At 44.8% G+C, this 25,734-nt stretch overlaps 2 protein-coding genes across 3 annotated transcripts in view; one reads left to right on the forward strand and one right to left on the reverse strand.

Moving 5' to 3' along the window:
• The window catches only part of Rplp2l3 (ribosomal protein lateral stalk subunit P2 like 3), a 188,672-nt gene that overhangs the window by 103,287 nt on the left and 59,651 nt on the right, over positions 1-25,734 (reverse strand). The window lies entirely within an intron of this gene.
• Positions 296-23,818, forward strand: Ugdh (UDP-glucose 6-dehydrogenase). Of its 2 annotated transcripts, NM_031325.2 has the most exons (12): positions 334-436; positions 9,180-9,348; positions 12,096-12,197; positions 12,600-12,800; positions 12,907-13,104; positions 13,532-13,679; positions 16,022-16,116; positions 17,724-17,854; positions 18,709-18,842; positions 19,321-19,412; positions 19,529-19,639; positions 22,984-23,818. In NM_031325.2, exons 2-12 carry the CDS (start codon positions 9,187-9,189, stop codon positions 23,089-23,091), a joined length of 1,482 nt encoding a protein of 493 aa, NP_112615.2. In that variant the 5' UTR covers positions 334-436; positions 9,180-9,186; the 3' UTR covers positions 23,092-23,818. The 2 variants fall into 2 exon arrangements, 1 of the variants encoding a protein (NP_112615.2); XR_005493021.2 differs by lacking the exons at positions 16,022-16,116; positions 19,321-19,412; positions 19,529-19,639; positions 22,984-23,818 and having other exon boundaries at positions 296-436.

The following is a 25,734-nucleotide window of genomic DNA, read 5'->3' on the forward strand; positions in this document are numbered from 1 at the left end:
CCACTCCTGCAGCCGGTCGGTTTAGCGGGACCCGCGGCGCACGCAGCCACGCCCAGGGCCGCTCGCTGCGGGCGGGGGCGGAGCCCGTGAGTTGGCTCCAGCTGATTCGCCTTGTCTCCACAAGGGGCGTGGTCATACATTTGGGCCCGCCCCCTACACCCCTCTAGGTCCAGAAGGAAATAGAGGCCTGCCCAGGGGCCTGGAGCGAAGGGAGGCGGGGCAGTGCGGGGCGGTGGCCGAGTCCAGAGTCCCGGGAGGCCTGGTTGCAAGGGAATGAAGCCTCCGCCTTCCCCAGCAGAAGCATTTAAATACGGCCGCGGGCCCCCGCCTCGGGGAGCGGCGGGCGGAGAGGTGTGTGGAGCTTGTGGCTTGGGAGGAAGGCGCTGTCCGAGAGAACGTGATCTGCGCGGCCGCTGTGTCCTGGCCTTGGAAGTGGGTAAGCACCAATCCTTGCGGGCGTCCCCTTTTCGCGGCCCGGGTGTGCGCGCGGTCCCGGCCGCTTCCCGCTCTTGGAGAGGCTCCCTACTGCACCATCCTTGTCCTCCTTTTCGGGCCCGGCGGGTATCACGTCGTGCGCTTGCAGGAGATCAGACGAACCGGGCTTTTAATTCGCAACTCGTGTATCTTCAAGCCAATTCTCATTCTTTCCATTTTCCGATTTGAAACGTACGAGATTTTCCCGCCGGTTCAAACAGCCAAACGCCCCCCGCCACCCCGAAGGAAAGGGTCCTCTCTGTAGGGCCTAATGGGCGCTTCATAGTCCTAAGCTTTGTTGGGGATTAGAGTCTGCTCACCTGGGCTGCTCTCCTCTGGTAGCCCCTAAGTAGAAAGCAAATCCTCTTGAAGATGAAGCATTTATCCTATGTCCTGGGGGTTGGGAGGAAGGGATTGGCTCCTGCAGTCCATTGTTGGCCTTTGGACATATGTTTAGACGTTCTACTTAATGTCAGGGAAGGCCTTTCTTGGGGGCTTCAGAGACCATGTTTTTGTGAGATCTTGAAAATCTTCACATACTATGTGTAATTGAGTAGGGTTGGTTGAGAAATCTCGTATAAAGAAAGGAGGGGCTGGCTGGGAGAGAGCTCATATGTGGGGTACACAGAAGACTAACTGTTCATCCACTCACCTCAAAGGCCAGTCTGAGGTTTTTTTCAAATCCCCTAAGAAATGGAGAACAGTAGTCTGGTCTGTTTCTTCTGAGGGGTTCTGGACTTGAAAGAGCTGAGTGTTTCTGCTGTGAGCTGCGCTTTTGAGCACTCAGCTTCTAGTCTGAGCTGAATGCTACACAACCTTGGTTTGGAAAAGACATTCCCCCACTCCCCAGCTTGCCCCCCCCTTTTTTTATCTCTGTATTGCTTTCTCTGTTATAAAATCTCTACCCACTAGGCATGCTCTCTCTTTTCTGGAATTTCCACAGTGTGTATCATTCCCGTTAGACATAAAATTAAGTCTTTCACAATAGTCCCCCCCCCATCAGGAATCTTTTAAGTGTGCCTCCAGGAAATGACTGAGATTGGTGTATCCAGCTGCCTTATCATGTCTGCTGTTTAGTTCGTTCTCCTGTAACTGGGAAAGGGGTGGCAGACGGATGATATTCTGTTCAGATTGCAGTATAGGACATTTGTTGGCTGTTAGTGACTGACATCTTGTAGGTTGAAATGCTTATCTGAATTTATGAGATTTTCAGGATGGTATGGTATATTGTGGATCCCAAAATGTTTTTTGAGGTGAAGACTCATTTCAGAATGCCTGTGTAAGCAAACAGGCCCACTTTTCTGTCAACACAGTGAGGGCTAGAGCATATAGAAGTAGAATATGGTGAGACGAGCCTGCTGGTTAAAGCAGTTGTGGCACAAGCCTGACAGCCTTGAACTCGATCCCCAGAACACACAGCGAAAGGAAAGCCTGCACCCCAAAAGTTGTCCTCTGACCTCCACGTGTGCCAGGCCTGCATATCACCAAACAAAACACTAAAAGGAGGAAGAAGAAAAACAGAATCAGAAACATCTGTCATAGAAGCTGTATTGATAACATTGTATCAAACTCCGTTTTAAAGTTTATTTAGGATTCTTTTGAAACTTCCAAGTGACTTTATTTGATTTGCATTGACTATACTGTATCCTTCTTCTTAAGTAATTTCCCATTGTCTTGCATACGCTGTACTTCATAAGAAAACTAGCCAGGCCAGAATACCAACCCAGAATGAAGACTCAACTTAAGTAGCTGAGTGTAGTGGCTCATGGCCTAGAATCAGTTTCCAGGAGGCTGAGGCAGAAGCATCTCTGCCAGTTCCAGACCAGCCTCGGCTGCAGAGTGAAACCTTATCGAGAGAAAGAAAAGGGTGTGTGTGTGTGAGTGTGTGTGGAGAAGAGAAGAAGGAAGAGGAGGAGGGAGAAGGAAAACACAAAACCGAAGGCGGGGGGAACCCAGACATATCCAGTTCTACAGTACAGATATAGCTGAAGTAGTCAGTGACTACTGCTTAGAAAAAGCCCTGAATTATGGTCTTGAAATAAAGGCACCTAAGAAGTAACTTGAGGACTAGGGGGTGGGACACGGGGGTTGAATGTCTACCTGGGATGCGTGAGACCCTGGATTTAATCCCCTGCACTATAAAAACAAATAATATTAGAGGTAACTCAGGGAGAATATGAGTACATTCTTTAGGTGGCTAAGGAAGGTAGCAGTCAAATTGTTTACTGTAATCTATGATCAGCCATCTTAACTAACACATGAGACATGGAGTTTGTAATCCTAGAGGCCCCAGGGAACAGTTATTAACTCAATACTCTGTGGTGCATAGCCATCCTAGGTGTTAAAGGAATGGCAGTGAACAACAGCTGATCAGGACCACCAGCCTTGGCTGGAGACATGCCTCAGTGGTTAAAGACCACTTGTTCCTCTTGCAGAAGACCTGGGTTCAATTCCCAGCACTCACATTGGTGGCTCACAACCATCTATCTCCCAGGTACTCATGTAGTGTACATTAATAAGTATTAAATAAATTAATTTTAAAAGAATCCATTAGCTTGGGATACATTATTAGACTATGAACTTCTTAAGCCCAGAAGTTTCCTTCCATAGTCATTTGATCCACGTGTACTCTGTGAATGTTTAACAGAGCATGTCCAATTTGAGCTTGAGGGTATTGGCTGTTTTAATAGCTGTAACTTTTTGGGATTAAGTTATAACCCTGAAAGATCCTGTGGACCAACACTACTTAGAAATTCTACTTATTTGTTTAATCAGGGAGGGAGACAGGTGTCAATTTTTCTTTTTAAATGATGTGTTTGGGTGTTTTGGCTGCATGTATGTCTATACCATGTGCATACCTGGTACCTATGGTCAGAAGGCATCAGATCCCCTGAAACTGGAGTTATGGGTGGTTGTGAACCACCACTATGTGGTGCTAGGGGCTAAACCTAGGTCCTCTGGGAGAACAGCAATAATGACCACTGAGCCATCTCTCCAGCCTGGCCAGATGTCTTATATGTGATAGTTCTGGTTCAGTCTTGAGAGCCTTGAAGATATGGCCCAGAGTTAGTTAGGGTTATTGAGATATTGATTATGATGTAGTTTACAGAGACTGAAAGGAAACACTGCTGTGGACAGTTATCACAGTAGGGATCTTATGGCAGGGCCTGCACAGTGGTCCTTTGGTATCTCTGGGACGTTTATGCCAGGACTACTGCAAATGTCCACATCTGGGAATGCTCAAGTTCTTTAAATAAAACGGTGCAGTATTCTTTCCTTACCCTGTGCATGTGCTTTAAATCATCTCCAGGTGACATAGGATATCCAATATAACTGACATCATGGCACATACTTACAATCCTAGCACTGTAGAGGTGTTCATGAGCACAAGACCAGCCCAGGCTACAGAGCAACTAGGCCAACGTAGGCTGCATAGGGAGACTTTGTCTCAAAACAATAAAAGTAATGTCTAGTATAATATAAATAGTTCTATCTTATTGTTTAAGCAACAAGAAGAAAAAGTCTATACATATTCAGTAAAGATCTGATTTTTTTTTTAGATGGGGCCTCACTAGGTTACTGGAACTGACCTGGAATTTGCAATGTAGATCAGGATGGCCTCAAAGTTGCTTCTGCTTCCCTAGTGCTAGGATTAAAAGATTTGTGTCCTTATCCTTGGTCTCCGATCTTACACACACTCTCACACACAGACACTCACACACTCTCACACACACATACACACTCACACACACACTCTCACACACAGACACTCACACACACTCACACGCACACACACTCACACACTCTCACACACTCACTCACACACTCTCACACACATACTCACGCACACTCACTCACATACTCATACACACACTCACACACTCACACACACTCTCACACACAGACACTCACATGCACACACACTCACACACTCACACATATTCTCACACACACTCACACACTCACACTTTCACACACACACTCTCACATGCACCACACACCACTTGCCTGATTCTGTGGGTATAGAACCTGTTGGGACAGAGGAGCAGCTAACTGTACTTGTACCTGAGATCTAGGCCATCTGTTTCTGGGAATCCACATTTATAAAGCATCAGAACAGAGAATTTTGAGGAATTATGCTGTCCAAGCCTGGAAAAAATTTTTTTAAAAGATTTATTTATTTATCATATACAAGTACACTGTAGCTGTCTTCAGATACACCAGAAGAGGGCATCAGATCCCATTACAGATGGTTGTGAGCCACCATGTGGTTGCTGGGAATTGAACTCAGGTTACAGTCGGTGCTCTTAACCTCTGAGCCATCTCTCCATCCCAAGCCTGGAAAATTTTATCCCTGTCTTTATTTCCCTGGAATCAGAAAAATATCTCCTCTTTACGTTCTTTTGTATAAAAGTAAACATCACACCATTATCAAATTGTCTTGTTCCCAACTGTCAGTCTCCACACTTAAACCCTGCACCACTGTGATCGTAACCATACTCCCTCTCCAATAGGGAACAGGTTTTAGTCATATCAATCAATGCCTCTAATGATGATGGCTCATTCCACTGTGGATTGCTAGTAGATTGTGCCTTACAGATTGCTGTCTTGCTCTCTGGAGAGAGGCACTCCAGAGCCCACTTGTACGGAAGTCATTGCCTTAGGAGACAGTGATTGTTTCTTTCTCACAGCAACTCAGTAGCCACAGCTACTCACTGAGCGAGCGCCTCACTTCTGTTTACTCCCCCCCCCCCCCCCCCCCCCCCCCCGCCACCACCAACCTAGACTGTTCTTTCTGGCTTTCTTTCCAGGCCCAATTTGTTCTTCTGCATTGAGGTGATCCTTTTCTGCCTTTTGCTCTCCCCACCCCCGATTTTTATTAATTATTATTGTGGGAGGGGTTATGTTGTGGAGGCAGAGGGCAACATTCAGGAGCTAGTTTTCTCCCTCCACCTTATGTGGGGTGCAGAGACTGAAATGAGGCCATCAGGTTTGCTTTACCCTCTAAGCCATCTCACGGGCCCCTCTTCACCTCATCCTGTTCTCCTTGGACACTCATTTTGCCTTCCGGCTGATGATCTTCTTATCACTTAGCTGTTTTATTAGGGTATAATTCCTATTTCTTTGCCTTTTTCCTTTTTTTTTTTTTTTTCAAGTCAGGTTTTTTCTGTGTATCCCTGGCTGTCTTGGAACTTGCTTTGTAGACCAGGCAGGCCTCGAACTCACATAGATCCACATGCCTCTGCCTCCTAAGTGCTGGGACCAAAGGCATGCACCACCAGGCCCACCCTGGAAACATTACTTTTTTGTGATGGAAAGGATTAAGCCCTGGAACAAACTGAAGTGATTTTTGTGAAATCAGATGCCCAAGTTCCCTTGTGTAGAGGTGGGACAGCCGCAGTGACGGCTAGAAACATGTCTCCCCAAAGGTGGGAGATTTTCAGATTTCCTGGAACTTAGCCACTTAGTTAGTGTTCCCAACATCATCTTTTCCATTCATTCAGGGTAGGCAAAGCATGATGGGTCAGGCAAGGAAAGATGGCCGACTGCCAGAAGTCAGCTTGGGTACCCTTGGTATTTATACTGAGTCAAGTCTTGCAATCCTAAAAGTTACTTAATTGAATGTTTTATATCTGTAGCTTCACAAGTGTAATAGAGAACTTCCCCCCCCCCCCCCCCCCGCCCCGGAGCTGGGGACCGAACCCAGGGCCTTGCGCTCGCTAGGCAAGCGCTCTACCGCTGAGCTAAATCCCCAACCTCCAATAGAGAACTTTTAACTCACTTGCTTAGGCTCTAAGGAATCTACTAGACTTCGCATGGTTTTAATATTTCTTGTTCTTTAGAAGAATGCAACATAACCATTAAAGCTGAGGATATGACTGTAGAATACAGTAAGTAAAAAAAAAAAAGCCACATGTAGAGACTGTGGTATTTCTTCAGTTCGGAAATAAGATCATGTCGGGCATGACGGTGCACACCTTTCATTTCAGCACTCAGGAGGCAGCTCTTTCTAAGTTTGAGGCCAGCTTGGTCTACTACATAGAGAGTTCTAGCCTGTCTCAAAAAGGTCATAATACACACACACACACACACACACACACACACACACACCCCTACCTCTGTATATGCATTGAACATAACATATACATTACATATACATATAAGAACATGTAGTTAGGCAATGTAACAGTGGGAGTATACACAGGAAACAAAGGAGCTGCCTGAAGCAGAGTCAGTAGGGATGGGGTGGAACTGAGGAGTCTTGAGAGATATTTCCTTGTAACATTCTACTTTGGCACCAAAGGGATCCACATCGTGGAAGGAGAAAACTGGCCCCTCCCCAAAATTTACTTTTATGAATATCATTAGAAATACTTTCTTGTAGAATTCTGAAATTCCAAGGCTTCCCTCTTTGGGGAACTAAAACTATTTGTTTGTTTATTGCAATACTAAGACTGATTCTGCCTTATATCATGCATGCTGAGCAAACTCTTACACAGATCTAGATACATTCTTGGGAAGCACTGTGATTAGGCTGACCAGAGTACCTCCTCTGATCCATGCCGGAATCCACAACAAGCTGTTAAACTCTCTGCTTACTATTTTTCTCTCTCTGGGTTTCATGAATGGCTTTGATGGGCGATGTCTGAGACCTTGGCAGAAATGGAAATAATTGGGGTTGGGGATTTAGCTCAGTGGTAGAGTCCCCAGCTCTGAAAAAAAAAAAAGAGAAAAAAAGAAAAAAAAAAAGAGAAATGGAAATGATTGGTCATTTGACAGCAGTTATAGAGACACAAGTCAACTAGTTCCTTGTAAATTTTTAGTGTCATTCAGTTAGGTGACTGTTAAAAACTTACTAAGATCAGTGCAACAGTATTGATAACTGCAGAAATTGCTTTGCTGGACTAGGGAGATGGCAGAGCAGTAAACTACTTGCTATATGAGCCCAAAGACCTGGTTTGGACCCCAGCACCCAGTAAAAGCTACTGTGACCATACACACCTGTACCCAGGGCTGAGAGCCAGAGACAGTATGGCTAGGGATTGCTGCCTGGACAACAGCAGGCTCCAGGCTCAAGAGCAATAGAGGAACATGAAGTGGGCCTCAGGCATCTGCCTGCCCACACATAGGTGTACACACCAGCAAACAAACACTCTTGAACGTTCCTTTAGCCTTTTCCCATTTTCTGATTGAAGTTGAAATAGAGTTTTAAAATTATTGTCCGGGGTTGGGGATTTAGCTCAGTGGTAGAGCGCTTGCCTAGCAAGTGCAAGGCCCTGGGTTCGGTCCTCAGCTCCGAAAAAAGAAAAAAAGAAAAAAATTATTGTCCAATACTTAAAAATAATCTGTTGGTGCCAATTAAGTATTTAGGGGTATTTTGCTCTATTTTCTGCTGCTAGAACAACTTGAGATGGATTACTTATAACAAACAGAAATATCTTGGCTCAGGGTACTAGAGGTTGGCAAAACCAAGATGGAGGGCTTGACATCTGGCACTGTGCTGTTTTTGCTGTGTCATTCCCTGGCGGAAGAACAGAAGAGCATGAGCTCAAACCTGTAGCCTTAAGCCCTGTTATGACAGGTGTTAATCCGCTCAGGGTAGAGCTCTCAGTTGTAAACTCCTTTTATGCCCCACCTCCAAGCACTTTTGCATTAGGAATTAAGTTACCCACATGATTCTTTTTTTTTTTTTTTTTTTTTTTTTTTTGGTTCTTTTTTTCGGAGCTGGGGACCGAACCCAGGGCCTTGCGCTTCCTAGGTAAGCGCTCTACCACTGAGCTAAATCCCCAGCCCCCCCCCCCCACATGATTCTTGAGGAATAAATTTTAGCCAAGCAGGAGCTTAATCTTAGAGGCCAGATCTGAATCATAGAACTAATCTCAACATCTGTGACCATCTAAACCTGTTGGAAAACTCGCCTTTGTAAAGCTCAAATTGCATTGATGAATAAAATTTACTCTGGAGAGCTTTCTTCTTCTTCTTCTTCTTCTTCTTCTTCTTCTTCTTCTTCTTCTTCTTCTTCTTCTTCTTCTTCTTCCTCCTCCTCTTCCTCTTCCTCTTCCTTTTCCTTCTCCTCCTCCTCCTTTTCCTCCTCCTCCTCTTCCTCCTCCTTTTCCTTCTCCTCCTCCTTTTCCTCCTCCTCTCCCTCTTCCTCTTCTTTTCCTTTTCTTCCTCCTCCTCCTTTTCCTTCTCCTCCTTTTCCTCCTCCTCTTCCTCCTCCTCTCCCTCTTCCTCTTCTTTTCCTTTTCTTCCTCCTCCTCCTCTTCTTCCTCCTCTTCCTCCTCCTTCTCCTCATCTTTGTCCTTCTTTTTCTTCTTTGTTGGATTTTTCAAGACAGGGTTTTTCTGTGTAGCCCTGGCTGTGATGTCCTGGAACTCGCTCTGTAGACCAGGGTGTCCTTAAACCCTCATTCGCCTGCCTCTGCCTCCTGAATGCTGGGTTAAAGAAACCTACCACCACAGCCTGGCTTTATTACTCTACTTCTTTACTGTCTAACTGTCAAGACATTATACTTTTATGGTGTCTGCAATACTATCAGTTGTTATAAACTCGCTCTCTCTTCTGTGCTGGCATAGTGGAGAAGAGGCCTGAGGAAACATAGGAAGTGGCTCCAGATATCCGACACTTTTGAGATGAATATGCCAATGATTTGTCCAGATTTTCTGTTTTCAATGTTAAAACATTGTTAATTGTGTCCCTTCTAGTTCAGTCATGGTTGAGATCAAGAAGATCTGTTGCATTGGTGCGGGCTACGTCGGCGGACCCACATGCAGTGTCATTGCTCACATGTGCCCTGAAATCAGGGTAACGGTTGTGGATGTCAATGAGGCCAGGATCAATGCATGGAATTCTCCAACGCTTCCTATTTATGAGGTAAAATATATTAAGCAGCTCTTTGTTTCATGCTTGTTGTTTTCGTGCCGTGTTGGTTAACTATCTTATAATAATAATACTATTATTGTGCAACGTATGACTGCACCCAAGACAATGAAAAAAAAGTCTGGCTGGGCATGCTCATAACCCGCTCTCAGGGGGACTGAAGCAAGTTCGAGGTTTGCCTGGTGTATATAGCTGAGACCCTGCCTCAAGGTTCTGCATAGTTCTAGGATGCACTTCATGCTCGCTTGACTAGCCAACATATGGCCCTGTGTTCCAGAGAAAAAGAAAAAGAAAGAACAAAAGGAAAGCCAGTCTAGATGTTGTACTGCATGCTTTGTAATCCCAGTACTTGAGAGGCTGAGGCAGGAGAATTATTGAACTACATAATGAGTTCCAGGCTAGCCTGGGCTATATTAAGAGTAAAAGGCCATGGTAGAGCGCTTGCTTAGCGAAGCGCAAGGCCCTGGGTTCGGTCCCCAGCTCCGGAAAAAAAAAAAAAAAAAGAGTAAAAGGCCAAAGTTATCCAATAAAAAGTTCTGATAAGAATGTTACAGGAGAGGGGCTGGGGATTTAGCTCAGTGGTAGAGCACTTACCTAGGAAGCGCAAGGCCCTGGGTTCGGTCCCCAGCTCCGAAAAAAAAGAACCAAAAAAAAAAAAAAAAAAAAAAATAATGTTACAGGAGTGTAGCACGTGATTAATATGTGCCAGGCCCTGGATTTCCTCTCCAGTACTGCAAAAGAGAAAAAGAAGAAATTGAGGGCACTGCAGTGACAGTTGCTAAGATAATAAGCCCTTAGAAAGCAGCGTGTGGCCGGGGCGTTGCTCAGTCGTGGAGCGCTGCTCTGCGTGCACAGACCTGCGCTTTTTCCTCAGAGGAGGCACTCAAGAGTTGGAGTCAGGAGGAACAGTCCCACAAGAGTGAGTTCGAGGCCAGTTTGGGATATATGAGACGCTGTCTCAAAAAATCTCTTATTTTGTTTATTTCTTTTGAGACAGGATCTCTCTGGACAAAACAGGCTGGTCTCAAATGTGAAGGCCTCCCGTCAGCCTCTGAGCGCTGCGCACAGTGTGCACCACCACACTGAGCAGTGTCTTTTCTAAGTCTATAATCTTGATTTCCTGTTCACTCGTACATCCTCCCTGGCTCTCTTAGAGTTTTTGTTCTCTCCTCTGTTTTTTGGTTAGAGAAATTGGTTTGTTGTGGAAATTTTCAGAGTGTATTTTCATGGTTGACTCTGGAGCTCCCTTGAATATTTTTATGTTATTTTCCTGTATCCTTTATTTTCTGTAAATTGCCAGTTACATGTAGAAGACATCTGATGAGATTTAAGCTTAGTTTTTGTTCTTTTTTCTCTCTACGAGAATACTTTTGGACTGACTAGATGGCTCTGTGGGTAAAGGAACATGCCATCAAGCCCGATGACCTGAGCATGGTCCCCAGTATAAGGAGAGCACTGGGGGTTGGGGATTTAGCTCAGTGGTAGAGCGCTTGCCTAGCATGCGCAAGGTCCTGGGTTCGGTCCCCAGCTCCGAAAAAAAGAAAAAAGAAAAAAGAAAAAGGAGAGCATTGACCACAAAGGTTGTCTTCTGACCTCCACGTGTACACACCGGGGGTGGGGGTGTGAGTAGGGGTTGCCATGCATGTGTATGCATACCACACATACCCGTACTTAGAATAAATATAGGGTTGGTTTGGGTAGGGTTGGCTTGTTTGGGTTTTCAGGACAGGGTCTCTCTGTGTAGCTCTGGCTGTCCTGGAACTCACTCTGCAGACCAGGCTGGCTTCAAACCACAGATATGATCCCCCTGCCTCTGCCTCCCAAGTGCTGGAATTAAAGACATGCACCACCATCACCCGGCTCTCAACTTATTTTTTTTTTTTAGATTTATTTTATTTATTATATATAAGTACACTGTAGCTGTCTTCAGATACACTAGAAGAGGGCATCAGATCTCTTTACAGATGGTTGTGAGCCACCATGTGGTTGCTGGGAATTGAACTCATGACCTCTGGAAGAGCAGTCGGGTGCTCTTAACCACTGAGCCATCTCTCCAGCCCTCAACTTATTTTTAACATAAATATATTACCAGTAAAATTGGATGGGTAAAAGTAATAAAGATTTTCAGTGTTTCTTACAGAAAATGCATCCTGAAGTCTGTTTGTATGAAGTAAATACTGACTTAACAGCCACCTCGATGGTGTGAGTCATGGGGTGGCAGGGACCGCATTCATAATGACAGTGCAGAATGTTTGCTTGAAATCGCAGGGCCTTGAAGGATCTGATAGTAGTTGATATGGAGGAGTTAATGGTTAATGTGTCACCCAGGTACATGGTCAGTAATGACACAGCATTTTAGAGCCGCTGATCTGCATGCGGGGTCACCTTTGCTTCATTTCATAGAGTCATCCTTGCTTACTGTGTTCTGCGTGTGAGGACCCCTTTGTTTCTTTTTTGGCACTCACAATACCTCCCAATGTAGCCTGGGCTGGCCTCAAATTCTCTGTGTAGCTCAGCCTTGCCTCAGACTCGGTTCTCTTGGCTCGGCCTCCTAAGTGTCAGGATTGCAGGTGTGCACTGCCGTGCCCTGCAGTCCTCAGCTATGCTAAAGACACTACTGGGAATGTAGACCTTTCAGTTACAGCACAACCGTCCCCCTTGGCAAGGACGATTCTGTGGTCGTCTCCTCTGGACTGATGATCACACTGAGTGCTTAACTCCTTCTCCCTTTCCTTCTCTAGCCTGGACTAAAAGAAGTAGTCGAATCCTGTCGAGGGAAAAACCTCTTTTTTTCTACCAATATTGATGATGCCATCAGAGAAGCCGATCTAGTGTTTATTTCTGTAAGTGGTTTGCTTTGCCATGTGATGTTTAATCCGTCTGTCTGTCTTTGAAAGCTTGATGGTTTTATTGGTATTAAGCCACAGCAAGACCTAGCCATGACAATGTACACATGTCAGAGACAGGCAGTCCCTTAGGTGGGGATGTTGAGCTCATTTTTGTCTCCTGGACTTTTAGAGTGGAACCTGCCTGCCTGCCCCGTCTCTGGCACCCGCATCTCCACAAGCATTCTCTTGGGTCTTCCAGTCGTTTCTTCCAGTGGCTATATATGTAAATTGTTACCCTGTGAGGGTTAGGCCGTCGTGACTGTTGATTACTTAGCCAACTGATAGTCTGGGCGCCATCTTGAAAACACTGTGCACCTTCATGGGCCCTCTCTTCTTCATCCCCAACACTCTCACTAGGTGAACACACCAACAAAAACATATGGAATGGGAAAAGGCCGGGCGGCAGATCTGAAGTATATCGAAGCTTGTGCTCGCCGCATTGTGCAGAACTCAAATGGGTACAAAATTGTGACTGAGAAAAGCACAGTCCCTGTGCGGGCAGCGGAAAGCATCCGCCGCATATTTGATGCCAACACAAAGCCCAACTTGAATCTACAGGTATGAAGGAAAAAAAGAAATCTAATTCTTCTTAGGTCAAGACTGATGCCTTAAAACTACCCACAATTCATTCTACCCTACGCTGTCCTTGGCATTGCTCTTCTAGGTTCTGTCCAATCCTGAGTTCTTGGCAGAGGGAACAGCCATCAAGGACCTAAAGAACCCAGACAGAGTCCTGATTGGAGGGGATGAGACCCCAGAGGGCCAGAGAGCTGTTCAGGCACTCTGTGCTGTGTACGAGCACTGGGTTCCCAAGGAAAAGATCCTCACCACCAACACTTGGTCCTCAGAGCTTTCCAAACTGGTCAGTGCAACGCCTGCAACTCTTCATTAAGTTGTTAGTGTGTTTAGGCAGGGTATTCCATATTACTCAGGCCAGTGTCAGACTCAAAACCCAGCTTCCTGACTGTGGGGATCATGCATGCACATCTGTGCACGCACACGCAGGCACGAACACACATGCACACACACACACTCTGTTCTGTTTTTCAGTGCTGGGGATTAAACCTGAGCCTCACCTGTTAGCCACTCTCTGTAGCACTGTGGCCCAGCCCTCAGCCCTTCTGTTTTAAGTTGTGTTTTCTATCCAGCCTTCCACTCTCCCCAGCACGAGTCAGTCCCTCAGTTTCCCTTAGGCCTGCTCAGTGGCTTGCATCACGTCAATGAGATGCACTGACTACGAAGTTGCTCTTTTACTCATCATCACCTGCTCCTGTCTCTTTTATGTAAAGGCAGCCAATGCTTTTCTTGCCCAGAGGATCAGCAGCATTAACTCCATAAGTGCTCTGTGTGAAGCCACAGGCGCCGATGTGGAAGAGGTGGCAACGGCTATCGGGATGGACCAAAGAATTGGAAATAAGTTTCTAAAAGCCAGCGTTGGTAAATAAAATGTTCCCCACATATTTCTCTAGTAAAATAGGTTACTAACCAGGTTCATGGAGCCTCTTTATGGAAGATTTGGTTTGTTTGTTTTTTTTTTTTATTTAACATCTGTTGTTTTAAAACAAAGATTTGCTGGGTGGTGATGGTGCATGCCTTTAATCCTAGCACTCTGAAGGCAGAAGCAGGTGAATCTCTGTGAGTTTGAGGCCAGCCTGGTCTACAGAGGGAATTCCAGGACACCAGGGTTATACAAAGAAACCTTGTGTCAAAGAGGAAAAAAAATTAAAGAAAAAAAGAAACAAAAAAACAAACAAACAAAAAAAAAAAACTCCCGAGGGGTTGGGGAGATGGCTTAGTGGTTAAGAGCACTGGCTGCTCTTGTAGAGGAGCAGTGTATAATTCCCAGTGCCCACATGGTGACCTGCAAGCATCATGACTGAGTTCAGGCATCCTAAGCTCTCTTGACTTACCAGGCATGCGTGTGGTGCACTTATGTACATGCAGGCAAAAGTTCGTACACATGAGATACATCTTAACAAAAGATCTGGGGCCTGTGAGGAGCTGGGAGAGTAGTGGCCCTGTCCCCAGCCCCGTGACGGAAGCTCGAACTCATGGCTAAAAGGGGACAGCAGACTCCTTGGGTCCTCTGACTCCCACAGAGGACCTTCCCATTAGGCTAGAAAGATTAAGCTGGGCATACTGTAGACATCTCTTATCTTTGCCCTCACAAAATAGAGGCAGGAGGATCAGGAGTTTGAGGCTAGCTCCTATTACATAAGTTGCCCAGGATGCCCTTGAACTTGTAGCCCAGTCAGGCTTGAGCCTTCTATGTTCCTGCCTCAGCCTCCAAGGTAATTGGAGTCACAGGCATGTGTCCTTACCCCAATCTGTAGACTTACTTTACTCTAGCTGTAAAGTAAAAGTCTTATTGATGGCAGTTAGACTGTATTGTAGCACTAAAAATACTTTTTAGAGCACAACTTGGTGAAACCCTGTCTCATGATAAAACATACAGAAAGGGGGTTAGGTAGGACATGGCTCAGTGTTATAGTGCTTGCCTAGCATGCCCAAGGCCTGGATTCAGTCCCAACACCACACGTGTACACACACATATACATGCTCACACTGTTTCAGAGGCTGCATGTCACATTTCCCTGCCCTTCTGGTGTTTTCTCCAACTATACTAAAGCTATTTACAAAAGACCCACTATGTGTCATGTCTACATCAGTGCTGTATCCCTCAGGTTTTTTTTTTTTTTTTTTTTTTCTTTCAAGACAGAATTTCATACAGCCCAGCTAGCCTAAACTTGCCATATAGTCATGGTTGGCCTCAAACTCCTGATCCTCCTGCCTGTGCCTCTCAGGAACAGAATTACGGATGTGACACTATTCTATGCTTGATGTTTTTACTGCTGGTGGCCTACTAAGATGGTGCTGTGACTTGCTTTTTAGAGGGTATTCACATTCAAGGAAAGTTTTATAACTTGTTCAGAATCAAATCAGACTGAGGCCAGATGTTTCTGACCCTGAAGTTTTTATTTCCCTGCTGTAGCCTGAGTTACACTAGCTCAAAGGTGAGCTAGCATACCTTGGCCCGCATCCACCCCACGGCTCGGCTCGATGTAAATAAGTGTTCTGGGAGTACAGTCACACCACACCCACAGCTTTCTCTTCTCCCTGGCTACTTTGGAGCTGCAGTGCCAGAGGTCACGGCAGGGATTTTATGGCCCACAAAGACTGAAATATTTACCATCAGGCCCTTTACTTTAAGATTTTACTAACTGCAGTGAAGTAAGAGACAGGGACTCATGCCAGGTAAGTGACGGAAGAAATGGAGGTTAAATGTGAGGAAAAGGTCAAGTTGGGGCTGGGCAGTGTTTATTCTTGTGGATGACCCGTGTTTATTCTCGCACTCCCACAACCCCTCTAAACCAGCCGTCTTTCTTCTAACCTCTGAGGAAGATTCACACATGTTCATGCAGGCAAAAGACTCACACGTAAAAAGAAAAAAGAAAGTTCTCTTTTAAAAGAAAAAAGGTCAAATGTAACTCTATCGAAACCTTTGTTAGGGAACCAGTTAGTAAGTACTTAAAGAGCTGATTGCCTATAAATGTCATGTGATTTATGAACCACTTTTCCTATGTCTTTTCATCTTGATACAGGGTCTTATGTATCCCAGGCTGGGTTTAAACTCATCGAGTAGTTGCAAAAAATGTCTGCTATCTGAACGTGATTACTTACAATCTGAATGAAAGTTGCAGATGTTGTGTAAGCTTTGCCACAGGATTTAGTTTCTGGATCTTACCTGAAAATATTGTCAGCTTATTTTGTTCCCTCAGGTTTTGGTGGGAGCTGCTTCCAAAAAGATGTTCTGAATTTGGTTTATCTCTGTGAGGCTCTGAATCTGCCCGAAGTAGCTCGTTACTGGCAGCAGGTACACATCTTTGTAGTTAATAATGTCTCATTAGATTCTAATTAAACATGGCACCCTTGGTGAAATGGTTTTGCATTGACTTATTTCAGGTTTACCTAATGAGTGTCTGTTTTCAGTTAGTCTTTTTTTTTTTTTCCTAGTCAACTGTGATGGTCATTTTTGATGCACCAAGACTTCTCATTTTTTAGCTGAATTTGCCCCCAGAATTAGTCAGGAAGTAATATTATCCTTTACGTTTGGGTGCATGTGTTTGAGACTGTAAACAGGCTGGTCCTGAACTCGCCAAGTAGCTGAGAATGACCTTGAGCACCTCCTCCCTCTGCCTCCTTCTCCCCAGTCTAGCCTTATAGGTATGCCCCATCATTAGAGTCAGGGTCTCATGATGCTCATAGTTCAGGCCACCCTGGAACGTGGCTTTTCTATGAAACCTAAGAACCAGCATTGTAATATTTTTATCTGTGGATACTTTCTTTCCTTTATTTCTGTTTCATAGAGCTAAAACAGGAGCCCCTTTCCCAGTTATCAAATGCTTGCTTATCCTGGATACTCTCTGGGAGCACTTTGCATGCAGAATATCTTTTAGTCCTCATCACTAACACTGTGCCCCATTTTTAAAGGAAAGAGACTCTGAGAAATGGCATAATTTGCCTAAGGTACCTGCCAGCTTACACACCTTTGGTTTTCTCTGTGTTCATAACCTTTCAGATTTCAGCAATGGCTGTGAGAAGTCTGGAGAGATGGCTTGCTTCTTGTGTATTCCACCCAGCCTAGCAGGTGGCTTTATCTTGCTACTCATTATGCAAAAGATGCAGATGAAGTCCTGATTTTCCAACACTTTTTGTGCTCCTTTTCAAGCTCCGGAGACTTGAGATGGTCCCTGGGAGTCTTGGAAAAAGCCTCTTTCCCCTGTGTTTACTTCATCTGCAACTTAGGCTCGGTGTCAGAAGCTCTCGGACCCTTTACTCTTAGGATATGGGGTGAAAGCTTGTCCAGCACTTGGATGTCATGGTTTGTGCAGAAGTGCTCACCCTCTGTTCTTGGTCTTTTTCTTCTCATCTCGAGCTTTGGTGAACAATTCACTGAGCCTCTGAGGGTTTAGGAAGCTGCCTGTGTGGGGATGGCTTATCTAGGCGGCCTGTGTCTGATCTCAGATGCCTTCAGAATTCAAGCCTAGCTGTGTGGCCCATCTTCTCATCCACCTCAGCTTTTCTCACAGCAGATCAAGTCAAAGAAAAGGAACATTTCAGGAAGGCTCTAAGCAAGGGAATTGGTGTATTTTATTATTATTTTATTTGTTTGTTTTGTTCTCTTAAAGACAGGGTTTCTCTGTATACCCGTAGCTGTCCTGTAACTTGCTCTCTAGACCAGGCTAGTTTAGAACTCAGAATTCTGCCTGCCTTCCAAATGCTAGGATTAAAGGTGTGCGCCACCATATCTAGCAATTGGTGGATTTTTAATTTTCAGATTTAAATCTAAATAACAGTGCTAGGTAAACTTTGTCATTAATATGAAGGCCTGTATTTGTATAGTACTTACTATAAAACCACGTGTATGTCCTAGACTATACTTTTGTAAGCTAATATTGTATCTTGTACATATAATTTCAGGTCATAGACATGAATGACTACCAGAGGAGGAGGTTTGCATCACGGATCATAGACAGCCTGTTTAATACAGTGACTGATAAGAAGATAGCTATCTTGGGGTTTGCGTTCAAAAAGGATACTGGTGATACCAGGTACCTGTTTTTTAAAACATTTTTAAAATGTGTGTGTGGGGATTGTTTGTTTGTTTTAATTTTACCAATGTTTACCAAATATAGTATTAATCTTTGGGGTGGAGGTAGAGACCATGAGTTGGAATCCAGCCTGGTCTACATAGCAAGTTCCAGGCTAGCCAGGAAGGCGTGGTGAGGAGCGTGTATGCTCGAGTGCATATGGTGTGTGTGGCAGTCAGAGAACAACTCTGAGTAGTCGATTCTCTCCTTCCACAGTGGGATCCACTTTTTTCTGCTAATTATTTCACTGGCTTGCTTTAAAACATGTCAGGGCCAGAAGTGCACAAAAGCACTTGCTTCTAAGCCTCATGGGATTCAACATGGTGGAAAGAAAGAGCCAACCCCTGCAAGTTGTTCTCTGATCACTACTGCATGCACTGCACACACATGAATGCACACACACAAATAAACACATACGTGTAAGAGATAAACAAAGAACCCCGTTTCAAGCCCTTTGAGGTATGGAACCTTTCATCTTATCCTTATCTTTCAGCTTGTAGAAATGAATGGGGGTACATGAATGTATACATATGTGTCTATGAGTTTTCTACTGTATTTTATTCCCTGTCATATAAAGATAGCAGGAGAAGGCTTCAGCATGCTGTCACAATAGGCAGAAGAGACCTGTGTGTCTCCTTTTTCTCTGTGTGTGAGCTCTGGTGTGTGTGTGTGTGTGTGTGTGTGTGTGAGAGAGAGAGAGAGAAAGAGAGAGAGAGAGAGAGAGAGAGGCGAGGGGGGTGGCTTACCTGTGTCTTGCATTCCGGCATCAGAATGTGCCATTTAAAGCAGTGCTGACCTGCTCGTCCGTCCTGCAGGGAGTCCTCCAGTATCTACATTAGCAAATACCTGATGGACGAGGGTGCGCACCTCCACATCTACGACCCCAAAGTACCCAGGGAGCAGATAGTGGTGGATCTTTCTCATCCAGGCGTCTCAGCGGATGACCAAGGTAGGACTCTCCCACACAGCGGGCTTCTCTTTGAAACCTTTATTTAGTAGTTGTTTTTCTGTCACTTCTTGTCAGTGCTTTGCCCGGTTTCAGCCTTGTTTCTCTACTCTTTTTTTTTTTTTTTTTTCTGGAGCTGGGGACTGAACCCAGGGCCTTGCGCTTGCTAAGCAAGCGCTCTACCACTGAGCTAAATCCCCAACCGCCTTGTTTCTCTATAATTACACTCTTAGCTGCTGCGTTCTCAGCTTTGAGCTGATGTCATCAGTGTGCTTTAATCTGGCAGGGTTTGCAGAAGCGAGGGCTATAGCTCAGTGGTGCTCCACAGAGCCCTGGAGATCCCCGGAAATACTTGTGAAGAACTTTGGGGGGTGCCTGGTTCCCACTTCCCATTCATTCACTGTCAGACTCCCTTTCTACAGTGCAAGTGTTAAAACAGCGCCCAGTTTCTCATCTCTTTTGGTCGTTGGTGTTTTTGTAGTGTCCAGACTGGTGACCATTTCCAAGGATCCATATGAAGCATGTGATGGCGCCCATGCCCTCGTTATCTGCACAGAGTGGGACATGTTTAAGGTGACATCTCAGAGATTAATTACATCAAGGAGAATTCTAGAGGCATTCCAGTGCAAACACTAGTTGAATGTGTGTCTACATGTATGTTCTAATTGTTCATTTGTATGTCTACACAGGAACTGGATTATGAACGGATTCATAAAAGAATGCTGAAGCCAGCCTTCATATTTGATGGCCGGCGTGTCCTGGATGGGCTCCACAATGAGCTACAGACCATTGGCTTCCAGGTAATCGGGACTCTGGGCTGCTTTTTTGTTTGTTTGGATTGGTGTGGTCATCGTTGTTTTATTTTATTATTGTGTGTGCATGATTTTGGGTTGGGGCATGTGTGCCGGTCAGGGTACAACTTTGTAGAGTCAGTTTGCCCTCCCTTCCTTCTGTCACAGGGCTCCTGGCTTGTACAGCAAGTCCCTTACACTCTGAGCCACCTCAATGGCCATGGATGATCTATAAACCCATTGTATGGGTTTCAAAGTTTCATATTTTCCAAGTTAGTAATAAGACAGTAAGATAACCAGGACAAGAGGCCCATTCTCTGCAAAGCCAGGAGTCTTTGGTAACCAGTCCACTCCTTCCCCATTTGTAACGTAAAGTTGGTTTCCTTTGCTTGGCAGCTAGCAGGGTATCAGGTGCCTTCTTATGGAAACAGCCTGTGACCTGTCTTACCCCATCCATAAAGGTCAAGTGAGAAGACCCACAGTGGTTACATGGCGAACTCTTGTTATTCACAGCTGAGCTTCATACCCCAGTGAAGCCCTGGGTGAGGGGTGGGGTCTGATTGTAGGTGGTCTCTGAGGAAATGCTTCACCTAGCAGCAATGCTGTCATCCTCCTGTGAGAATGGCTACCACCTACCTTGTCAGGTACCCCGACTATCAGCTGGTGTTCCTGCTTACCTTTCAGACACTCAGCACTGTCCTGTGCTGTGAGAAGTCCGAAGGAAGAACATGGGGCCTTTGAGCCCTCTTTCCATTCTCATTCATTAACGTGGAGCTTGGGAAAGCTGACAGAACAGGCCCAGAGCAGTGCATTTGTGTGCCCCACCTATCTGGTGTACCAGAGTCCTACAAGTACTAACAAGTTGTTACTTGCTCCCTCCTGAAGCAGTGTGGACATAGAGTAGAGGCTCCTGGCAGTGTAATTTAGGGATGATTAAAAGCAGTTGGTGGAAGAGGGCTGCCAGCATGGCGGGTGCCAAGCTAAGCTTGTGGGTGTCCTTAGCACTGGCTTGGAGGAACACAGAAGGCCTTATCTACTCACCACAAATACTGGATCTGGTTTCTTTAACCTCTCACTCACTTGCTAAAGTCCTTTTCCTGCTATTTGTGAGATACTAGTCTCAGCAGAGTCAGCTGGCAACTTTGTTAAGTCCTTGGAAATTCCTCCATCTCACCCTCCTGAGAAGCACGTGAGCAGCAGGGTTGCTTTTCCTGGTTGTGACTTAAACTCAGGAGCATTATCTTTTAAATGTTATTTCTAAGACACACGTAGAAAGATGAATATTTTTAAAATTTTTAGTCAGGTTCAGATTTGGCACACCTTTAATCCCAGCACTTGGAGGCAGAGACAGGTGGATCCCTGAGTCAGGCCAGCCTGGTCTACATAGTGAGTTCCAGGACAGCCAGAGGAAACCTGCTGCAACCAATAAATAAAAGTCAAGAGGATGGCTCTGCTCTCGTACAGGACCCAGGTTAGTCAAGAGAATGGCTCTGCTCTTGTACAGGACCCAGGTTAGTCAAGAGGATGGCTCTGCTCTCGTACAGGACCCAGGTTAGTCAAGAGGATGGCTCTGCTCTTGTACAGGACCCAGGTTAGTCAAGAGGATGGCTCTGCTCTTGTACAGGACCCAGGTTAGTCAAGAGGATGGCTCTGCTCTTGTACAGGACCCAGGTTAGTCAAGAGGATGGCTCAGCTCTCGTACAGGACCCAGGTTAGTCAAGAGGATGGCTCTGCTCTTGTACAGGACCCAGGTTAGTCAAGAGGATGGCTCTGCTCTCATACAGGACCCAGGTTAGTCAAGAGGATGGCTCAGCTCTCGTACAGGACCCAGGTTAGTCAAGAGAATGGCTCTGCTCTTGTACAGGACCCAGGTTAGTCAAGAGGATGGCTCTGCTCTTGTACAGGACCCAGGTTAGTCAAGAGGATGGCTCAGCTCTCGTACAGGACCCAGGTTAGTCAAGAGGATGGCTCTGCTCTTGTACAGGACCCAGGTTAGTCAAGAGGATGGCTCTGCTCTCGTACAGGACCCAGGTTAGTCAAGAGGATGGCTCAGCTCTCGTATAGGACCCAGGTTAGTCAAGAGGATGGCTCTGCTCTTGTACAGGACCCAGGTTAGTCAAGAGGATGGCTCTGCTCTTGTACAGGACCCAGGTTAGCTTCCAACACCCACATGGTGAGTCACAGCCATCTCTAACCCCAGTTCTAGGGGACTAGCAGTCCTCTTCTGGTCTCCAAAGGCACCAGGCACACACACAGTGTGCATATGTATATGTATGTGTAGGCAAAACACCCATGTATATATAAGATGAAAACGAATGACTTTGAGTTCTTATAAAACATAACTTCCCCAGTAAGTTTTTATTTTATTTTTAATTTAATTCAGCTGTGTTTGGTAGCGCCCTTCTATAATTCTGCACTTGGGAGGTAGAAGCAGGATGACCAGGAGTTCAAGGTTATTTTCTGCTGCATAGGTAGTTCCAGGCCTACCTGGACTTCATACCCTGCCTCAGAAATAAAATAGGAAATGGGGCCCCTAATAAGAGAGAGTGTGTGAGTCACTTGGTAAGCAGTAGACTTCTATGAATAAAGCAGGCAGCCTTTGTAGTATGACTCAGGGAAAGAACTAATTTTTAATTCAAAGGAGATATAGACTAGTATGCTTATCTCTACTAGAGTAGGGGTAAACTTACACTGGTAAGTGGTTGTGTGGGGCTGGAGAGGTGGCCTGGAGTTTAAGAGCGCTCACTACTCTTCAGAAGGCCCTGATTTCAATTTTCCAGTATGTACATGTATGTACATGTATAGGCAAAATACCCATATGTATGTATGTATGTATGTATGTATGTATGTATGTATGTATGTATGTATGTATGTATGTCTATATAATGAGTTCCAGGATAGCTAGGGAAGACCTGTCACCAAAATAAAGAAAGACAGACAGACAGACAGACAGACAGACAGATAGATAGATAGATAGATAGATTTGGCAGCTCGAAGCTGTCCGAGCCCCTCTGGTGTGCAGTCGGATGTGGATCGTGCTTAGATACATAAAAGGTGAGGTGCTTGTGTGTTTTAACTTGATAATTGCAAGTGCTGGTGCATACATGTGACTCCAGCACTTGGAAGGTTCTGTGAATTCGAGTCCAGCACTCATAGCAGGACCCATCTCTGTAAACCAACAAAATCAAGCCAGCAGGGTGCAGTGGCACCTGAGTCTAAAAAAAAAAATAAAGGAACCAAAGATCTCTCGGCCACTCAGAGAACTTGTCTCTACATTACAGAGCTCTTACATACATGTGCTGTGATTACACACACGTACTGTGATTAATAGTTCTATTTTTTTTCTCCTTCAGATTGAAACAATTGGCAAAAAGGTATCTTCCAAGAGAATTCCATACACTCCTGGTGAAATTCCAAAGTTTAGTCTTCAGGATCCACCTAACAAGAAGCCCAAAGTCTAGACGTCGCCCTTTTGCCTGTGATGATTTGGTACTGCAGGGTAGCCAGCGTCTGTCTGATACTAAGTGGTAAATGAACTACGTGTTTTTATGGAAACAAAAATATTTTTGTAATCATCAAATTTATACTAGCTATCTGGGTGTTAGCATATCTAGTAATTATGAGTCTAGAATAATTTTTACATATTTTTATATTATTGTCCTCTCAGTTACTGAATGGATGGAAAACAATCATGTTGGTTTAAATGTCAGTTTTTATAAAATAAAAATGAAACCTTGAACTTTTTAGCATTACAGGTTGTTACAGACTGCACTGTAATAACACAAGGGAAAGGCAGTCTCATTTCCCTACCTGTTGTCTCTGCTTATCACTAAATGGGACTTCGAAGCCGTGAAATCACTGTGCTAGGATGGCTGATGAAGGTCTCTGGACTTTTGTTTTAATGAGATTATGTCATTAGTGGTTTTAGTTGTCTTTGTGTCTCCCAAAACCACTCTGTCTTTCTCTCCATGCGTAACTCGGGCAGTGCTTTCTTTTTTGAAAATTCAGCCTGAGGAGGAAATCAGTCTATGGTCTACTTCGTCCTGCCTCTTAGCTTCTGTACCTGCTTGTCACATTTGCACCTATGAGTCAAGACATGTTTGTTACCTTTATTTTGATTTATTTCTATTACAATTCAATTTTTTTCCTTTAATTAAGAAAACCAATAAAGTCTCATGTGTAAACTGGAAAGATCTCCAATTTACATCTATCTTATGTTCATTTATTGATTTGAGGGGATGTGGGGTGTGTACATGTGCAGAGGTCAGAGGTCAGCACTACTTAAGAGTGATCAGCTCTCTCCTTCCATGTGACTCCTGGACTCCAGCTCAGTGGTTGGCTTTGCAGCAAGCACCTTCATCCACTCAGCCACCTCAGCATTTTTCAAAACAAGTATTACATATACCCGTCTGTGTGTGTGGGGGCCAGAAGGAACTCCATGGCAGGTTAGTGGTGGGTACCCTCCTCCCTGAGCCACCTTGCTAGCCCAGGATGTGGTTAAAGAATTTTGTGTGCTTTCCCATTTACATTAACCATGTTGTATGTTTACTCATTTGTATGTACATGAGTGTTTTCCTATGTGTGGCATCAGATTCCTTGGAATTGGAGTTATTGATGGTTGTAAACCATCATGTGGGTACTGAGAACTGAACTTAGGGCCTCTGCTAGAGCAGTAAGTGGTTTCATTGGGTAAGACATAGCTTCAACCCTCTGTTCTCTTGATGAATTGTTTGCAGGGTTGTTTTCACTTGGGTTGGTGATGTCCTATTTCCATTTTATACTGTGTGCACTGAGGAATTATAAACTTTGTTAAGCAAATACATGTCTCATCCTTTAGGACTTGTTTGATTAAAAATAGAAATTGAAGGGGGTTGGGGATTTGGCTCAGTGGTAGAGCATTTGCCTAGCAAGCGCAAGACCCTGGGTTCGGTCCCCAGCTCCGAAAAAAAAAAAAGAAAAGAAAAAAAAATAGAAATTGAAGACCCTTGAAATCAGAGCCCTTGAACCTAGAAATATGGGCAGCTGTATAAGCCACAATGTGGGTGCCGGGAACAGAAACAAGTGCTCTCAACCAGAGTTACCTCTCTGGCCCTACAGTTACATTTAAATGCTTATAAAATTTCCTACACAACAGCCTTAACTTTGTCACCTGCCTACAAAAACATAAAGACTATTGGCTACTTGGCCTCTCAGAAAAGCTTTGCAGACATTAGAAGAACTCATGTTGGTTTAAGGATTAACCTTTATTTGTAAGACTCCTGAGAGTAAGTCATGGATTAGAATTTGCTTGTCGGTAGGATTATAGCCCCAGAGATGTCCTGTTAAAGCAGTGTGCGCTCAAATGCAGAGTTTACACTCACAAAATACAAACTTTTTTTAAAATGTAAAAGAAAATGGTTTTTAAAATGTAAAAAGGAAGTGCTAAGGACCAGGAACATGGTTTAGTCCTTGCTCCACAAACCCGCATTTGATCCCTGAAGCCTGTGTAAAGGTGGAGAAGAGACCTGATTCTGTGGCGTTGTCCTCTGACCTCCACTGTCCTTTGGGATGTGTTCTTCTGGACACACATGGTAGAGATACAATAAGAACTTTAAATGAGTAAAGCCAAGTGAAGTGACAGACTTGGAGAATAAAGCAGGAGGGTCAGGAGTTTAAGGATAGCCTTGACTACATAATGGGACAAGCCTGGGCTACATGAGATCCTGTTTCAAAAAGCCAAACAAATGTGACTGGAGAGATGTCCTGGTGGTTAGCTGCACTTGCTGTTCTTCCCCAGGCATACACACACACACACACACACACACACACACACACACACACACACATGAACACAGATACACACAGTAATAAATCTGGTCCTAGTGGTGCAGGACAGTAAATGTCAGTCTTGGGTGTCCAAGATGAGAGGATCCAAAGTACAAGGCTTGCCTCAACTTGAGAGAAGGAGTTGAAGACTGATCGTTTCTAATGGCTTTTTCTTGAACTATTAAATGATCTGACACCCACTTCCTGCTTGGCAGTGTAAATGCCCATGATTAGTATACCCTGTTTGAAGATGTTCGTCATTCTTGCTGCCAGGAACATTAATATCAGAAGTAGATTGT

The sequence above is a fragment of the Rattus norvegicus genome, chromosome 14, assembly GCF_036323735.1.
Source record: "Rattus norvegicus strain BN/NHsdMcwi chromosome 14, GRCr8, whole genome shotgun sequence".
Taxonomy (NCBI): domain Eukaryota; kingdom Metazoa; phylum Chordata; class Mammalia; order Rodentia; family Muridae; genus Rattus; species Rattus norvegicus.